The 19,114-nt window shown below is 43.2% G+C and overlaps 1 protein-coding gene across 2 annotated transcripts in view; it reads right to left on the bottom strand.

Moving 5' to 3' along the window:
• The window catches only part of VPS8 (VPS8 subunit of CORVET complex), a 257,750-nt gene that overhangs the window by 149,574 nt on the left and 89,062 nt on the right, over positions 1–19,114 (bottom strand). For both annotated transcript variants that reach the window (XM_056121586.1, XM_056121585.1), the window contains exons 22-24: positions 11,392–11,614; positions 8,630–8,719; positions 5,720–5,771 (exon numbers count right to left, since the gene is read on the bottom strand). In XM_056121586.1, the coding sequence (XP_055977561.1) occupies positions 5,720–5,771; positions 8,630–8,719; positions 11,392–11,614 (365 nt within the window). The remainder of the gene's footprint in view (positions 1–5,719; positions 5,772–8,629; positions 8,720–11,391; positions 11,615–19,114) is intronic.

Raw genomic sequence — 19,114 nt, 5'->3', positions numbered from 1 at the left:
GAACCTGAATGTGGGGCGGTGTGTGTGTTGGGGGGGGTGAGGTGAGGGTTAAAAAAGCTTTAAAATATATCTTAAGATAAATTTTCTTATGATTTCTTACCAGCAAAGGTTTGCTTTGCATACTTATTTTATATAGTTATATACCTATGGTCCTGTTAAAATTTCTTGGGTAGAAAGGGGTCTTGAGTGAAAAAAGTTTAAAACATCACATGGGGTCACAACCCCCCAGTTTGAGTACTACTGGAAATGATGAGACTTACAGACTTGGAGGATCCCCCGATCCGCACCGCCCCACATCCAGTCCCAAGCCGGACTCTCTCTTCTACACTCCACCCACAGGATGGTTGTTCTGCCTCCTCCACTGTGGCCAGGTTTTATTATGTTCTCTGGATCTGCCAGTGACTGCTCGGACCTGATGCAAGTCCAGATCTGCAGCGCCTGAGTTGCTCTCCGGTCTACCCCTGCAAGCGCCAGGCAGCAGAGAACCTGCCCATCAGGACTGGACCACAGCTTCTGGACAAGCAACCCCTGAAGGGACCCGGAAAGCAGGGACAGTAGAATCAGTCAACAGGAGGGGACGGCTGCCCGTCTCGCCCACCTCTGCCTGGACTTGAGCAACCCCTTCCAGGGCTTGGATCTGTGGTGAGCCCCGCAAAGAGGAATCTGTCCATTCACATCTTTTTTTTTTTTTTTGGGTCACACCCGACATTGCACAGGGGTGACTCCTGGCTCATGCACTCAGGAATTACTCCTGGCAGTGCCCAGGGGACCCTATGGGATGCTGGGAATCAAATCGGGGTCAGCCGCATGCAAGGCAATGCCCACCCGCTGTGCTATGGCTCCAGCCCCTTCACCAACATCTTGGCTTCTGCCCTGGACTGGCACTAGACTCCCAATCAACCAAACTGGTGCAGGAACACCCACATATAAAGCAGCAATCAACACAGTGTCCTGGGGAAGATCGGAGGGTTATGTCCCTACGAATCTGACTGAAGGCCTACACAGTGAGCTGCGGGAGTAGTCACTCAGCTCAAGGCACCGTAGGTCACACAGATTGTATTCCTACAGATTTAGGAAGAATTTGCTAAGGCCGGATGGAGAAGTGCAAAACCCTGGAGTGATTTCAATGTCCTGAGACATTTGAACAGACAAAAAAGTTTGAAAAGGCTCTGACAAAAATAAGGGACTTTAAAAAATGCAACAGCTGGGCTAAAGAATACAACAGAGTCTACTACAGACAGTAAGCAGAAAAGGTCCACAGAGTTGATGGGTTTGAAACAATGGTCATAAAAGGCAAACAGAAAAGCAACTAGCAAAAGAGAACATTAAATTCTGCAAACAGTGTAAGAGCTCTATGGAACTACACCAAGAGGAACAATATTCACATTTTAAGGGCCCCAGAAGGAAAACGGAGAGCAAACAAGTAGAAAACACATTTGAAGAAATAACTACCCCCAAACTTCTTAAGTTGAGAAAGGGACTAAACATTCAAGCACTATATCCTGCCATGCTGTCATTTAGGACAGAGGAAGGGTGAAGAAGTTTAAAGATAAATGAGAATTAAAGCAATGCATCACCACCAAACCAGTCTTGGAACAATCCTAAAGGTTCTCTTATGAAATGAAATGCAGTTTTACCTAGAAGCAGTAGGGTACCAAGATTATAAACTGCAGGACTTAGTAAAACCGTGTCACACTAAAATAAGTGTAAGATCAATTCACCTAGTGGGCTGAAATACAGACAGAACTTTACACAGAAACCTCAAGACAACTTTAAACTAAAATCCATGGAAGGAAACTAGGAGATAATGAAACACAACACAGGCATATCTTGCTGGAGTAAAAGAAAATTTGTCAGCCAAGACTCCCTGCCCAAGCACTTGGCCTGAAGGGAAAGAGAAGGCCTTCAACTTTAAGTAAGGTTTCGAGTTCCTTTATTGCATAGATGGATTAGTTCTTAAACAATTTATATAAATAAATATAAGTATTTATTTATAAGATTAACAACAAAAATGAAAGTAAAGCAGAAACTCAACCACAATACAGAAATATCTTAAAGTACAAAAGAAAACGTGAAAAAAATAGTAAGTAAAAAAAGAACCCATGAACAACACACCATAAAAACAAATAGAAAAATGGCAATACTTATACTTCAATAATGTCCTAATGATCTAAATCCACTATTTCCAAAGGCACAGTGTGGCAGAATAGATCTAAAAGCAAAATCCAATTTGTTGCTGCCTACAGAAAATACATTTTGCTTTTAATATAATTAAATTTTAATTACACTGAAAGCTAAATGTATAATTATAATTTAATTATAATTAAAGATTGGTAAACAATCATGTAAGCAAATGGCTTTTATTTTTTATTTTTATTTATTTTTTAAATTTTTATTAGTGAAACACCATGAGGTACAGTTGTAGACTTACAAGTTTTTGTGCTTGGGTTTCAGTTATACAATGATCCAGTACTCATCCCTCCACCAGTGCCCATTCTCCACCACCACTAATCCCAGTATCCCTCCCACCCCCACATCTCCCCATCCCACCCTGCCTCTGTGGCAGGGCATTCCCTTTTGTTCTCTCTCTCCTTTTGGGTGTTGTGGTTTGCAAAAGAGGCACTGAGTGGCAATCATGTTTGGTCTATAGTCTACTTTCAGCATCAAATGGCTAACTTTAAAAGGAAGATACAGCTATCCTTAAAGCAGATCAAAAATTTCCAGGTACAAATGGCAATAAGAGGGGCTGAAGCAATAGCAGAGCAGGTAGGGCGTTTGCCTTGCACACGGCCGACCCGGGTTTGATTCCCAGCATCCCGTATGGTTCCCCCGAGCACCACCAGGAGTAATTCCTGAGTGCATGAGCCAGAAATAACCCCTGTGCAACGCCAGGTATGACCCAAAAAAAGAGAAAAAAAAAAAAAGGCAATGAGAACCAGAGAGTATCCATATCAATACTTTGTGAAGTACTGTCATTTCCAATAGGTAAAATATGGGAAAAAACCAACTACCTGTTGGGAGATGATTAGACAAATAAGTTATGGAAATCCAGCTAGAAAAAAGATGAAATTTTGCTATTTGCAACAGAGAAGATGTACACAGGAATTATATAAAGCCCAAGTTTAAAAGACAAGCACTGAATGAACTCACCTAGGTATATAAAATATTCAAACTGGGGCTTGAAGAGATAGTACAGAGGGTAGGGTGCTTGCCTTGTGGGTGGTTGACATGGATTCGACCCTAGACAATGACATGTGGTCCCTCAAGCTCCACCAGACATGATCCTTGAGCACTAAGCCAGGAGTAAGCCCAGAGAACTTCTAGGTATGGCCATGAGAACAAAATAAAAATTTCAACTGATGGACAGAGTAATAGACACTGATTATAGAACTAAGATTTCTTGAGAAGGGAGAACGAGATGAGGTTTTTAAAAGTCTATAGCACTGTAGCATTGTCTACCCCGTTGTTCATAGATTTGCTCGAGCAGGCTCCAGTAACGTCTCCATTGTGAGACTTGTTACCGTTTCTGGCATATTGAAAACGCCACAGGGAGCTTGCTAGGCTCTGCCATGCGGGTGGGATACTCTCGGTACTTGCTGGGCTCTCCAAGAGGGACAGAGGAATCGAACCCAGGTCGTCCACATGCACGGCAAATGCCCTACCCGCTATGCTATAAAATCATAAAAAAAAAAAATTGTGGGTTGTTGTTGTTTTTTGTTTTTTAAAACATGCTTAAGGGGGAAAAAGGTAAGCTATGAGAGAAAATAATCATAAAAGTACATATTTAAAAATGGGGTGGGGGGGATATGAAGCCAGAGTACAGCATGTAGGGTGCTTGCTTTGCACGCAGTTGATCCATGTTTGATCCCTGAAACCCCATAAGGTCCTGAGCCCTGCCAGGAGTAATCTGGTAAGCCTGGATGTGGTCCCAAAAACATAAAAGAAAGAAATTAATGTGGTTTGTGGAGCCAGAGAGACAGTACAGTGGGTAAGGCACTTGCCAAACCAGGTTTTGGTCTGGCAAAACTGGAACTGCATATGGTCCCCCGAACCATGCAGGTATGATTCCTAAATACAGATCCAGGAGGAAGCTCTGATGCAGGTGAGCCCAAGCCCCTCCGTCGCCCCCCCCCACACACACACACATACAACAAACAGAAACAAAACCAGCTGTAGTTCGAATTCAAAAATAACTCCACAAGCTCTTAGGCGTGGAGTCTAAGTCACTATCTAACTCATCATCAACTCCTAAGTCAACAGCAGGAATCAAATGATATCCACTCCCCCACACCCCTCAACATTAAACATTTTTTCCCTTTTTTTCTTTTTCTCTTATGCTTTAAAAGTACCAAACATTTAAACAATTCACAGAAGAATGTATGTGAATGGACAATAGCACATAAGACATCAGATATCACATATCATCGAAGAAACAGTAAGCAGCAATCACAATGGGATACCAATATATGTCCACTACAATGGATAGAGTTTTTTTTGGGGGGGGGGGGGGATACAGGTTTTAAAAAAAAATGAAAGGATTAGTAGTACCAGGGACTTGTAAAGATATGGAGCAAATGGAACTCATGTATATGTATCGCCGAGGAAGATGATATTTTAAAATACCACCAGCAGAGCCCTGTAAAGGAAAATGTACACTTAACATCCACTCCATCCATTTCAGTATTATTCGGTGGCCCAGGGCAAAAATGAACATGTTTATACTCAAAAACTGTGTTTATACTTAGGGGTTAGAGATGAGGATAAAGGCAATGCAAGGGATATAACTGTTCCGTACACTGACTGTCTCTTTGTGAATATCTCTGGTTGTGACACTGTGCTTTAGTTTTGCAAAGTCAGTTATCACTGGAGGAAACTAGCCAGAGAGATAGTACAGAGGTGCAGGCACTTGCCTTGCATGGCACTGAATGCAATTCGATCCCTGGAACTACATGTGGCCCCTAGGAACTATTGAGAGTGATCCCTGAGCAGAGCCAGGAATAAAGCCAGAGCACAGCCAGGCATGGCCCCACTCCTGCATCCTCCCTCCCCACAGAAGTATACGGGATCTTCGTTTCATTTCTTCTAGCTGTACCTGAATATATAATTCTTTATAAGAAAAACTTGAGCCAGGAGGGAGCTCCAAGGATGAGTATGGAAGTTTTGGATAAGGGAAGGCTGGGTTGCCACACACACACACACCACACACACCCACTAACCAAAAAAAATCCTTAAGAACAGAAATAAAACTCATTCACAAGTGTAGCAGATTTGCAAAAGCCCCAAACTGAAAACAAAGAAACAAACAAAAAATGTACATCAGTTGTGAGTGGATAAACGGAAGACAGCATGTCCAATCTGTGGGAACAGAAAGCATGTTGAGGGAGGAAGCAGGAACACGTACCACCATGAGCAAAGCTCAAGACATGATGTTAAGAGAAGAAACAAAACAGCAAAGATCACACTGTGTACGGTATCACGGACATCAGATGCGGCACAGTGATCACCCGCCGGTAGATGTGAAGGCAGGGGACAGAGTACAAAGGGCAGGAGGCCATTTCTTAGTGTGCAGCAAATATTTCATTCCTTGCTTATTATGACAGGTAGGTCTTATTTGTAATTACTGAAGGTCACACGATATATAAAAAATCAGTGAATTTCATGATTTGTGAATAATATCTTAAGATACAGAAGAAAAATTAGGGCTTGGAAAAATTAATACCTGTTAATGTCTTTCCTGCATTCAGGGGAGGTGCAATGACTCTGAAAAGTTTCTGCATTAAAACAGGAAAAAAAAATCATTTTAAAAAGAGAACATTCTTTAAAAAAAAATAATTAAGACTTTTGTGCCGTTCACCTTTCTCTGACTGTGTACATCATTTATTACTAAGATCAACCCCGAAAACTTCTCAGTGTAGATTTGAACGGTTTGGGAAGGCTCGCCGGGCAGCAATGACTGTGCTCTGATTCCTTCGTGAAAGAAACCATTGAACAAGCACCAGTTAGATGAAGGTCTGTATTATTTGAGGTGCTTTATCATTTGAAAACTTGTAAGCAAACAAAGGGCCCACCAAAAGAAGATTGCCGAAAACACCTGGACACTTAGCAGTCACAGAGACATTATCTGAACTGAAGCTGAGCCTGGGAGATACGGCCGCGTCAATGGCAGAACTGCAGCTGGCCTTCTTGGCAGGGACTGTCCCTGCCTGGAAGCTGAGCACCGAGAAATGCAACCGCAGCTCCCGGGAAGCCTAGGGAAGAGCATTCGAGAGTCCCAGGAAGGCGCTGCCCCAGCCTGCACTCCATGCAGCACCATGCGGCCTTAGGCTATCACTACCCAGTGAGTGCCACAGCACTGAGTGTGAATAAGCCTCCTTTCAACTGTTAATATCGCCAGCTGTTAATTAAGTAAAAGTCATCTCCCATGGAGCCTGAGAGATCATACAATGTTAGGGCGCTTGCCCTACACATGGCTCACCCAGATTTCTATCCCCAGCATCCAATATTTGGGCTCCCAAGCACTGCCAGGAACAATTCCTGAGTGGAAAGCCAGAAGGAACCCTTGAGCATTGGCGGATGTGGCCCCCAAACCAAAAAACTAAAAACTGAAAAAAATCAAACTCATCTCCCTCCACCCCACCTCCAGACAACTGGGACCTGATATTTTCTTCCAAACACCAGGCACTAAACACTTTTACCTCAAGAGCACTCAAACTAGAACTGAGGAAAGCTTTCAGATACTACATTAGTCAACTTAAAGATGACAGCACTGTCTGACATTCTAGAAAAATCTAGAAAATTTCAAAAGGCGGAACTCCACCTCTTAATTTAGAGCTCTTTAAGTACAAAAATAACTGAACTTTTAAACACTGGAAAGTGATTCCCCTACAGGCAGAGAATTATAAAAGAGGAACCACAGGGTGCATCTCACCTCCCACTGCTAAAATCTCCAAATGACTCTTTAATAACAAGTATCAAGTTCCTGCTGAAAGCCATTAAACTTGAAAACTACTCTAAATACAAAACAAGGCAACCTCCAGAGCCCAGGGTTCCATCTGCCATGCAGGGGTACAAATGCAAGACAGACCCGAGGAATTAGAGGGGGAAAAATGACCCCACAAAACAAAAACTTCAAAAGCAACAATAGTGAAAACCCAGCAATCGTTCTTATCAACACTGAATGTATCAAGTGAGCATCTGTCTTCAGGAATAATTTTAAGAGAAACTAGAAATCACATTAATTCTTCCTATTTATGGGTCCGGAGTAAGGCAGAACATTTTTGCATGAAGCGGAAGGGCCTAGGACCTCACTGCTGCGGCCTTTGACAGCTCTTTTGGGGGCAAGTCTGAGGCAGGGAAGCAGCTGAGAATCTTCAAGTGTAAAGGATATTTTCCTTGACCCTCACAATCACAATCTGAATCAGGGGAAGCAGACTCCAGTGGTCATTTTGAAAAATGACTAGATGAGAGCCGTGCAGGTGAATTTGTGCTCTCCTGATAAGAGATAAGAGAGGGGGAGTTACTGATTGGAGGAACTGCCACTCAAGGTGAATGTCCTTTAGGACGCCTGCAATCGGGGTTGGGGGAGAGTACAAAGGTGACAGTATACATAGTGAGGCATGTGCACAGAGGGCTTTGGTGGCCGCATCACACAGCCCCCAGAGCACTCAGCACGGCTGGGTGTAGCCCTGAAGCCCCCAAGCACTGACAGGGTGGCTGTAGTGGTCCCTGGTACCAGAGACACCACAGCACTGCACCCAGCCACTCAGCTGGTGAGGCCCCAGGGACCACCCCCTCCAAAATGAAAGCCTGCAACAAAAATGACTCAGTAAAACCAAAGCTAGTTTTATTTTGGAAGCCACACCCGGCAGTGCTCAGGAAACCATACAGACGCCGGGGATCAAATCTGGTTTGGCCACGTGCAAACATCCTACCCACTATGGTTCCGGCCCCTGAACCAAGTTTTAGATGCCATTAAGTAGACACAAAACTTGGACGATGTCCTCAGCAGAGAGCTTCTGGGCCAGGTGGCTCATCACTTCTTAAAGCAGTGAGTGGCAGAACACTGTCCCCATGATTCATTACTCATGAATCTGTCCTCAAATTCTAAAGCATAAAGTCTGGCTCTTTCGAAAACAAGCCCAATTACTTTTCCGATGCTCTTTTAATGTTAAAAAATGTTAAGGAGAATGAGATGATGGTTCAGAAACTATAAACTGGAAAAAGTAACAAACAATTAACAAATAAAGGCTCCCACCATTTTAAAGCCCTTACCCAGCAAAACAGACCTACAAACAACATTACCCAGAAGGATGGTATTATATACCGGAAGTATACTTAGTGAATTTTATACCCTTTGGAAAAGATATTATAATATCCAAAAGTCTTCAAATTAACTCATAAGTTTAATAGGTAAGCATTATTTTAACGTTATATATTATTAAATGGGATTTAAATATATACTTATGCAGATTTTTTAAAGGTGTGAAATAAATACTACTAGTAAAAAAATAAAAGGGTACAAATATGATACATTTACATGAAATTTTAAAGTGATTTAACTTAAATTATTCAAACCAAATGGAAAACAGAAAAAATATTAATAGACGATATTAAAGCCGGGGAATCTTACCTCCATTGGACTAATAAATTCATTCATGCCTCTATTATAGACGTAGATCATAGCATCATATAGATGGTTTTCCCAACACATTAGAACCACCTGTGAAAAAGGAAAAGTTGCTTTGTCCATATGATTTGCTAAGTCTCAACAACTATTTCTCTTGAAATTTTAAGAACGGGCTGGAGAGACAGTACAGTGGGTTGGGACATGCCCTATACGGTGCCAAGCGAAGTTCAATCCCTGGCACCATATGCGGTTCCCCCAGCTCAGGAGTGATTCCTGAGCACAGAGCAAGGATTAAGACCTGAGCACTGCTGGGTATGGCCCAAAAACCAAACGGAAGGAAAAAAATAATTTTAAGGATAAACAAGACACTGGATTTTCCCTAAATTTTTGTATTCTTGCTCTAAAAGAAATGGAAGTACTCAGTCATTAAGCCAGAGAAGGTGAACATAGGCTCAGTCCTCTCTAGTACGACTTACTTTGTGGTCACTACAGGGATCCTCAGAGGGTCACTCAGGGCAGTGCCTGGGGGTCCACCCAGTGCTGGGACTGAAGCCAGCGTCCCCACACATGGAGCAGCAGCCCAGGTCCTTGGAGCCAACCACCCAGCCCTCAGTACCACTTTCAATAATACCAAATCTATTTTTGGACATACACTCTGGCATTTGATTGTATTTCTTCTCTATCTGCCCCTCTTCCACACTCATTTTATCAGTGGCCAATGATCTACAAATATTTACCAGCCCCAAGCCCTCTCCTAGGCTCTGGAGACACCATGATGTTTGTGACCTGGTGTCCATCACGACACGACTTCCCTTTGCCTGAGGCACTCACCACAAGAAGGGACAAGAACCAAAAGGAGTATGAATTACAACTTGGGAAGGGCATTCACAAATGTGACAGGTGGGACAAGAGACTTGATCACTATCTGAGGTTTCAGGGGGCAATTCCTGAGAAGGACCTAAAGGCGTGGACGTGAGCCAAGGCAGAGGTGGAAACTCAGGATTGTACACGCCAGAGCTGCACGAATAAAGGTCCTAAGAGGGAAAAAAACGTGAAGGATGGAGAAAATATTTCTGAGGAACAGAGATGACTTGAAGAGCTCCCATATTCTGTTGCTATTATCTTTAGAGTAAGCAGAAGAAAAAAGAGTTTAGGCACAGAGACTGGAAAGAACAAATATAGCTAAAGATGTAAGAGGACAAATGGTAGCAAGGTGCCACAGGATCTTTCTAGTGAAGGAAGGTTCTAGAATCTCTTCTCCCACCCTTCTGCTTGGCCAGTTTTATGATCTATTTACTGACAAACTTATGTCAGCCCTACCTGACCCTTATTTCCAACCACTTACTGAATGGCTAGTAGCTATCCTAAAATAAAATAGCAAAATGGATCTGATTTCTGGTCCCCCAAGTTCAGATCTATCCCAGTCTTCTAATCTTCTTAAAGGAATCATCATCCACCTCATTTCTCAAGCCACAAGGCACCTGTGAGTGTGCCATTAAACCCACAACATTTGTGAAATAAGGCCACAACTTATCAATTTCACGCATTAACTTTGAAGAGCAATACAAACTTAAGGAAAGGAAATGAAAGTACTATTTATTTTTCTTCTGGGGTTTGCTGATTAGTGCAGTAATTTTAATCTTCATTTAGTAACTACTCAAGGAGATTTATCTTTTTTTTTTTCATGACATTTCATGATTTGCTGTTGGTTTTAAATGAAGCTGTCTGGCAAGTTTTAATGTAAACACTATTTTGTTTACCATTTTGGGGGGGGGGGGAAATCTTCTCTTTGAAGATTCCTTAGGACCTTCAACAAAAATAAGTCCTTCCCTGTTCTGCCCTGGAATGACCCACCCCCCATGCTGACATCTTTCTTGTTGGTATATGAAAGTATGTTCTTGTTGATGGATGCTCATATTGAAGGTGATGACTGGCTGAATTCATAGTTAGGTATGGAATCTAAAACTCTCAAATGTACACTTAGAGAGTTTCAGCTAATGATTTTGGCACAGGCTGAAAAATCACGTGCAATTTAATCTTATTCTTTGTGAACATGCAACGTTTAACTGGCCATATTCTGTTTGGTTCTATTACATTGAACTCTTCCATGAGGAAATGTCCACACCCTTGTGTAGGACACACTGGAACGTTCGGGGAAAGTCACCCAGAAGACTGTCCCAAGGCTGGAGAGAGCTCAGAGGGTTAGAAAGGATGCTTTACATGTGGGAGACTCAAGCGTGAGCACAGCATAAGGTGACCCCCCCAGTACAGAGCCAAGAGTTGTTCTAGAACATCAACAGGTATGCCTCCTCTCCTTGACAATTCCCCCCTCCCCCAACATAAAATAACCAAAGGGAAGCGGGAGAATTTCCCTAAGAAGCACATTGGCAAATATGAGTTTCTAAGATATTTTTCCAAAAGTGCTTAATAGAACAGGAGAGATAGTGCAAGGGTTAAGGTGTTTGCCTTGCATGTAGTAAACCAATTAATACCACCCTACTCTCTCCCAACACCACCCCCCCCTGCAATCCATGCCCAGTACAGAACTGGGGATAGTTCTCAAGCACCACTGGGGGTGACCCCCACCCACACACACACTCCCATCACTCTCATCCAACACACACACACACACACACACACACACACACACACACACAGTACTTAACACATAATTGGGGTGAACAGAAGGCAGAGTGGGGCTGGTTAGTTAGGGTAAATGTGATCCACAAAGAAATGACGCACACCTTAAGAAATGGCCAACTCACCTGCTGAATATCGAGGCTGGTGATGTCCATATGCACAATGAGGGCTTCCACATTTTCCATTAACTTCTTATCTTGAAAATGAAGGATCAAATCTTTCATTACCTGCGGGGTGATTCCTATCAATTTGTCACTTAAAATATATGGCTCCAGGCATTCCAAAAACACTCCTTTGGCCACTGAATTCTCACTTAACTTGTCATACATTTGACTAAATAAAAGATCCCTGAAATAAGAGAGAAAAAAAAAAACAACAGTTTTAGGAACATTGCAAGAATTCACTGAGTTCAGTCTGCTAAGTATAGCTCATCTTTTTCATATTTCAACTTCCCCACAAGTTTATTAAAAACAGTGACAATATTTGCATAGCGCTTTATACTGTAAAAATCTTTTTATATACACTATCTTAATGAATTCTCCCAATTCTCTCTTTTTTTTTCCCTTCAGAAATAAGAAAGCCTAAACAGTTACTTACTGAAAGTCAGAGAGTTAACAAGTGATAGAATCTGAACTTAGTTTTCTGGCCTAGAACCTGTACTGAGTCTTGTACTGAATCTTGCAACTTGGATGGAACTGGAGAGGGTCACACAAAGCAAAATTGTCAGAAGAACAATAAATACCATGTATATACATATATATACATATATATATACATATTCATGTATATGTAAGGCACTCAAAAAGTTCAACAAGAACTGTAAGATTATCCAAAGATGGGGAAAGAAGCTGATCACTTGACTTCCGTTAATCATCGATTTGCTCGAGTGGGCGCCAGTAACGTCTCCATCCATCCCCGCCGTGTGCTAGTGTAGCCTAATGGCATCTGTTTGTTCTAGGAACATGAAGAGTCTCAAACTGACAGTTCAGGTTCTTGACGAAGAAGTCTGAACATCTCATAGGTGAGCGCGCACGCGGTCTTTTGACATCCTGTGGAATCCAGTCGGTAATGGCTCTAGTCCAGCGGTCGTCTTCAAATCTCACTACGTGTCCAGCCCATCTGATTTTAGATGCCTTGGCAAACGAGACAGTGTCCCTGATTCTTGTCTGTCGAAGGAGGTCGGAACTCCAGATTCCTTCTTTCACTTGAGTGAAGCGTGATACTCCAAGCATAGCTCTTTCGATTCCTCTTTGGGAGACCCGAATAGCGAATAGCGTTCTCATCCTGTTTGCGTAGGGCCCAGGTCTCTGAGGCATATGTTAATGCAGGAAGAACAGTGGAATCAAAGAGATGTGCCCGGAGCCGGAGGTTCTTCGTCCTCTTAGCTGTTTCTTATTAGTTGTCTTATACTAGCCACTGATTTATTCATTCCAGACTGTACTCACTCGATCTGCCTTTTCACAGTATTTGTTTTTTACTAAATGTTTAACCTTTTGAATATGTGTACCATGCTAACTGGGAAAGGGAGTAGATGGCTCATCACAGAAGCAGTTGACCATACAAGTTCGATGAAAAGGTCAAGGAAAATTCTGAAAGGAGTCTAACGGGGGTCCTCCCTCACGTGAAGTCCTAGAGGTGACAGAGGATAACGGCGACCAGGTACAACCACACCAGAACCAGTGCCATTTTTCAATGAACACTGTATGTGCTATACTGGGGAGAAATCCATATCCATTGATTTTTCCCCCCTTATCCCCACAGTGTAATTTTCCCATCATTTTCCTCTTTGCTTCATATTTATAAGAGTATTTTTCAAGTTAGTTTCACTTTAATCAATAGTCCATCACATTTTTTGTGATTACCAATTACTAGCCAAGTAAAAGAAACGGAGATTAATGAAGCTATGCTGTAAGAAAGATAAAGTCAGAGGAACAGAGTAACTCTAATGCATTTTAAAAAATGCCCTATTTGCTAGCCCCTGCTCTCCGCAATGTGTTGTTGAAAACAACGTGCCAGGGAAGATAATTATACATTTAGTTCAGCACAAAAATGCCCTGGGAAGGAAAATTAAGGAGCAAAAAAATTCAGTCAACAGAGCACAAAAGTAGACAAATAAGACACTTCTGTGACAAACAGCAGCATGCAGTGCTGGTGAGATTAATGGCAAAACTGCACCTTCTTTCTTAACCCGTCAGAGGCCAGCATAAAGCAGCGAGAAGAAGAGACTCAGCATGGATATGTGTACCATGTCTACCTTAAAATAAACAGCATGCATAATTCCAAGACATGTTCACATCATTTTACGAGAGCATCAGAGCCTCCGAGGAGAGAGGCACAGAGAACATCCCCGCTAATGTCCAGACCTGGTGTTTCTGGCTCTGTGGGGGTATCATCCTCCAGGGAGCTGACTTTCCTTCCTGCCAGGGCTAACTTCAAAATTGCCGTTTACTGCTTCAGGCACAGCCTTCCTCTAGTCGGGGAACAGAAAACCCACTCGGAATAATAGAGGGCCCCACATGAGGTCTTCGCAGACATCCTTTCACTTAACATTCTACTCATATTAAAGATATTTGGAGTTAATCGTTCATAAATTCAAAATGATAAGAGAAAAAAAAACCCACATTCTTTCACTTTAAGCACTATCAATTTTATAATTTAAGAGGGAAAAAAACTGTAAAAATCTTGGCATAGCTTAGAAAATGTTCACAAATTCAAATGTGTGTGAAGAGAGGACATAAATGCTAACAATTAGTCTATATTAAACCTAGCACCGGAACAAAATACTAAATACACTAAACATAGGTGGGGTGCAATACATCCAAGGTTGATGCGGGCTGGTCTCTTTCCTTCTAAAGGGCAAAGTCAAGGAAATTTCATGAAATAATATTCAGGGGCCAGAGAGATTGCACAGGGGTGAAGCTGTCTACGCCGCATGCAGTGAGCCCGGTTTGATCCATTCGCACAGCATACTGTCCTAAACTAGCTGCTGATCTGGGGGCCTGCACCACATATGGTTCCCCAGCACCTCCAGGACAAGCCTGAGCACAGCTAGGTGTGAACTTGAACCCCACCCCTTGCAAAAAAAAGAAAAGAAATTACATCCAACACGCTTTGTTTTCAAATACAAGTATCACAATTTGTAAATATTTTCTTTAAAGAGAAATGGCTTAATTGAAGTGGTAATTGCATGACTCTGAATTTACTAAAACCTAACCCACTTCAAAGGACGAATTTTATGATGTGTAAATTACATCTCAAAGCAACTGCTATACCATTTTTAAATGGCATGGTACCTTTTATCCCTAACTTTGATATTTAACATTTTAATATGCAGCTTTCCAAAAGGCGTATCCAAAACATCTAACTTCGCAGTCATGCTTGATAATTCAGATCTTTATGCTTCTCAAATAAGAATCCTAATATTTAAACAAGATGACCTGCTACACAAAGGCCACTTCAGGTTCCTGTTGTATTTAACAGAAATGTTTTTGTTTCATTTGTCTGGGGGCCAGAACTGGCAGTGTTCAGGGCTTACTCTTGGCTCTTTGCTCAGGGCTCACTCCTGGTAGGCTCGGGGGAACCATATGGGACGCTGGGGATAGAACCCGGGTAGGACCCATGCAAGGCAAATGCCTCACTCACTATACTATCACTCCATCCCTTTAACAGAGATTTTTTGTTTGGGGGCCACACCCACAGTGGTCAGGACTTACTCCTGGATCTGTGCTCAGGGATCAGTTCTGGTGGGCTCAGAGGACCATACAGAGTGCTGAGGATTGAACCTGGTTGGCAGCGTGCAAGGCAACTGCCCTCCCCACTGAACTATTGCTCTGACCCCCAACAGACTTTTTTGGGGGTCATACCCAGCAATGCTCAGGGCTTCCACCTAGATCTCTACTCAGGAATTACTTCTGGCAGTGCTCAGGAGACCAAGCAGGGTGCCAAGAATCAAACCCTGCTCAGGGTATACAAGAAAACCACTTTACTCACTGCTTTATCTATCTCTCCATTCCCCACAGATATTTTTTAATCAGACTTCTACATGTCATGTGAAAGATGGCTTCTTTTTGGAGAAATGCTTTCAGTGATTAAGAACTCGGATCTTTTATGTACAACCTGTGTTTTGCTCTATCTCAGCATTATTGGGATACAACTAACAATCATAGAGCAGCAATTAATAAACACTGCTCAAAATTACAACTGTAGTTCAAGTAAACACGGGACCCATTTTCTAAATGAACTGAAATTAGAGTTATTGTTGCGTGGGCAAAATGACAACTCAGCAAATATGCTACCAAAAGCCTTAAGACACTCTATCTTTCAACTAATGTTATTAAAAATACACAATGCCTAATTGAAATAAAATTAGTGCAACAGAGAAAAAAATATGAAAATAAGCATCAGATAAAACTTTAGGGATGGAGAGAGAGTAAAAGGATAAGACAGTTTCCTCGCATGTGACCAACCTGTGTGATTCCTGGCACAGCTTATGGTTCTCAGAGTACCACCAGGAGTGATCCCTGAGCACAGAGCCAGGGTCAGCCCTGAGTACCATCAGTTGTGGCCCCAAAACAAAAACCAAACAAACAAATTTTAAAAACCAAAAAAAAAAAAAACCAAAAAAGATGCCCACAACACATAGAAAAAAGATGTAGTACTGTCATAATATTTTTTAATTTACATTTATAAAAGAATTAAGTATGAATAAAATACATCTGCATACTAATTCAATTATTGTATTACTCTGGGTATGGGATTCTATGAATTACACCACAAGGTAACAAAGACTAGAGTATAATAGTGGTTGTGATACTGAGTTAACTGAAAAATGTCCAGAAACTTGCAGTGCAGACTACATAAACAGCATGCTCTGAGGAAATAAGAGGACGAAAGACAAGCTCCATGTACTCAGGGTCAGGAAACAGTACAGGGATTAGGGTCATGCCTTGCACAAGACTGACCTGGTTTTATCTCCAGCACCACACGCCTTACCACAAGTGCTGGAGGCCTGAGCACTACTGGAGTGGCCCCGTGGTCCCTGGAACCAGAGTCTGGGAGCACAGCAGCCTCCCACCTGAGCATCAACTGAACAGTCAGGCTGGCTGAGCATCACTGGGAGTGGCCCTGGGCCCCCTGAGAACCATGTGGGGGAGGGAGGGAGGGAGGGAGGAAGGAAAGGAGAGAGGGAGGGAGAGTGGGAGGAAAGAAGGAAGGGAGGGAGGAAAGAAAGCAGGGAGGGAGGGAGAGAGACAGGGATGGAGAGAGGGAGGAAGCCAGGCAGACAGGCAAGCAATGTACTCAATCAGAAGATCCTACTATATAAAGCTCGCTCGGGGATGAAGATTGCTAAGTGATGATTATAGATGCAGAAGTGGCCTAATCTTGGCTCAGTCCTAGACTTTCTGAGAAGACTGTGCCTGTGTTATACACGATGTGAGCACGCCTTAAGGCAATGCTGATGTCACCAGAAACTTTGGAAAATTTGGGAATGCAGAAGAGAAGACATTAGATGTTCATGGAACCAAATACCAAAGAAGAGGGTATAAAGAGAATACGTACGCAGAGGGAGAAAGACACCACAGTGGAATAAAGCCACATCTGACAATCCTCCATAGCAGGGGTCAGACACAGTACAGGGGTCACGGCGCTTGCTTTGCACGGAGTCGACCTTCATTCGACCCCCGGCACCACCAGAAGTAATCCCCGAGCACAGAGCCAGGAGTCAGTGCTGAGCACTGCTGGGTGAGGGACCCACCCCACCCCACATCCCACAGCTCTTCCACTTCAGCTCGGCCTAGGGAACAGACCGTTTGAAATGTGTTTCCTTCAGATGAGAAGCAACGGGGGCTGGGGGGAGGGAGTCAGTACAAAGGTGGCGTTACGGAATGACAGAACCAAAATTTCAAACCCCAGAGACAACAACGCTCAAACCAAGAGAGCCAGACTTGAACAACTAAACGTAGAAAGGTGCCTGTCCAGAGGACAGGCTGAGGGGGGTGGGCGCAGAGGGGGAACCTGGGGACCCTGGTGGAGGGAAGCAATGCTGGTGGTGGGATCAGTGCTGCAAGGCTGTACATCTAACACCCGACTGTGAATCTCTTTGTAAATCCCAGTGCTTTAATGAAAAATTCAATCCAAAAATAATTTAAAACCAAATTAAATGTTTCCTCATGGCAACTCCAAGAAAAAAAAGTCACACATCCTTCATTTAAAATTGATGACACTGTCCTGTGTCAGCAAACGTCTGTACTTCTAATACACCTTTCCAACACTGCATGTTTAGGATGGAAGGAGACTGAGAGATGATGTAAATATGGACTCCAAGCTGGCCGAGGGGCACACCTGACCCCTTTCCTCCTAAGCTAAGGCTTGTGCACAGAATTGGAACATGTCAGGGGGCAGTGGGGAGGCAGTTGTGGCAAGAAGCAAGCAAGCACAGACTCTAGAGCACAAGAGCAAACACTGGGCCCCGGGCCACACCCATAACCCGTGCTTCTCTCAGTGGCAGGAATACGGTGTGTGCCACCCACCGGATGCAGACCACCCCAGGACCGCCAGTAGGGCCACTTCTGGGTCAAGCAATGGGGAGCACCCAAGCATTCAAGATCACGACAGTATCCACCCCCCCCCCCCAAAGCAGGAGACAAAGTTACTGATTCCAGAATCAAGAAATAAACAGCTTTGTGCCAGGCACCATCCTAGGCAGAAATAATCCATTTTATGACGATAATGTCTCCTCGACTAGACAGAATTCAGTCTTCTGAGTACTTGATTTCATCTCATGTATAATTACTTCAGTTTGAAGCTCTGGGTTGATTGCGACATTTATTAATATTGGGAACATCTGTAGAGCTCAATGTTCTCGTCTAAAAAGGAGGGTGACATCACCTCTTATACTGTAATTATGAGAAATAAAATACGTAAAACTGACCTACAAACCACTGAGACTGTCTAAAAATACAACATGGGGGCTTGGAGCAATAGCACAGCAGGTAGGGCGTGTGCCTTGCACGCGGCTGACCCAGGTTCGATTCCCAGCATCCCATATGGTCCCCGGAGCACTGCCAGGAGTAAATTCCTGAGTGCAGAGCCAGGAGTAACCCTTGAATATCGCCGGATGTGATGCCAAAAAAAAAAAAAATGCACAAACAGGCAGTAAGTGTGAAAAGTGGGGTAAAGAAAGAGAAAGTGAAGTTGGTACAGCAGGAAGGGCACTTTCCTTGCATGTGGCAACCTGGGGTTTGATCTCTGGCACCCCATGGGGTTACCTGAGCACCGCCAGAAGTGATCCTTAGTGCAGAGGCAGGAGGAAGCCCTGAGCACCGCTGGGTATGACCCCAACACAAAAGAAAAAGAGAAAACTAAAAGACCTAGGATGTTAGAGTCCAAATTTATACACCTCCCAAGTCACTAAAGCATAGATACTTCCCCCATTATATTCACCAGACCAAACAATGAAGAAGACCTAGAATATCGAGGCCAGATAGTTCAAAGAGGGTGGGGCACGTGCTCTGCATGCATGAGACCCCAAGTTCTATCCTTGGCACCACATGTCCCCTCGAAAGCATTTCCAGGTGTGGCCCTGGAAGCTCTCTAACATCTGGAGATCCATGTACCTTGCCGTCAGGCCCACACAGGTAGTGTGAGCCTTCCTGGGGGTCCCAAGCCCTGGGCTTCCAGTCATAGCTGGGGATCCATTTCTCCCACTCCCCCAACACAAAAGAAGATCTATAATGAATGCAAAGACCTTTCATTCATTATTAGTATGGAGGTCAGATGCAGACTTTGGAGAGATTATTTGGTAGTTCTTCAAAAACTGAATATACATCTACACTGTGATCTATTATT

Source organism: Sorex fumeus, unplaced genomic scaffold (assembly GCF_029834395.1).
Source record: "Sorex fumeus unplaced genomic scaffold, SorFum_2.1 ptg000044l, whole genome shotgun sequence".
Taxonomy (NCBI): domain Eukaryota; kingdom Metazoa; phylum Chordata; class Mammalia; order Eulipotyphla; family Soricidae; genus Sorex; species Sorex fumeus.
Note: the sequence above shows the minus strand (reverse complement) of the source record. Positions and strands in the feature narration are given on the sequence as shown.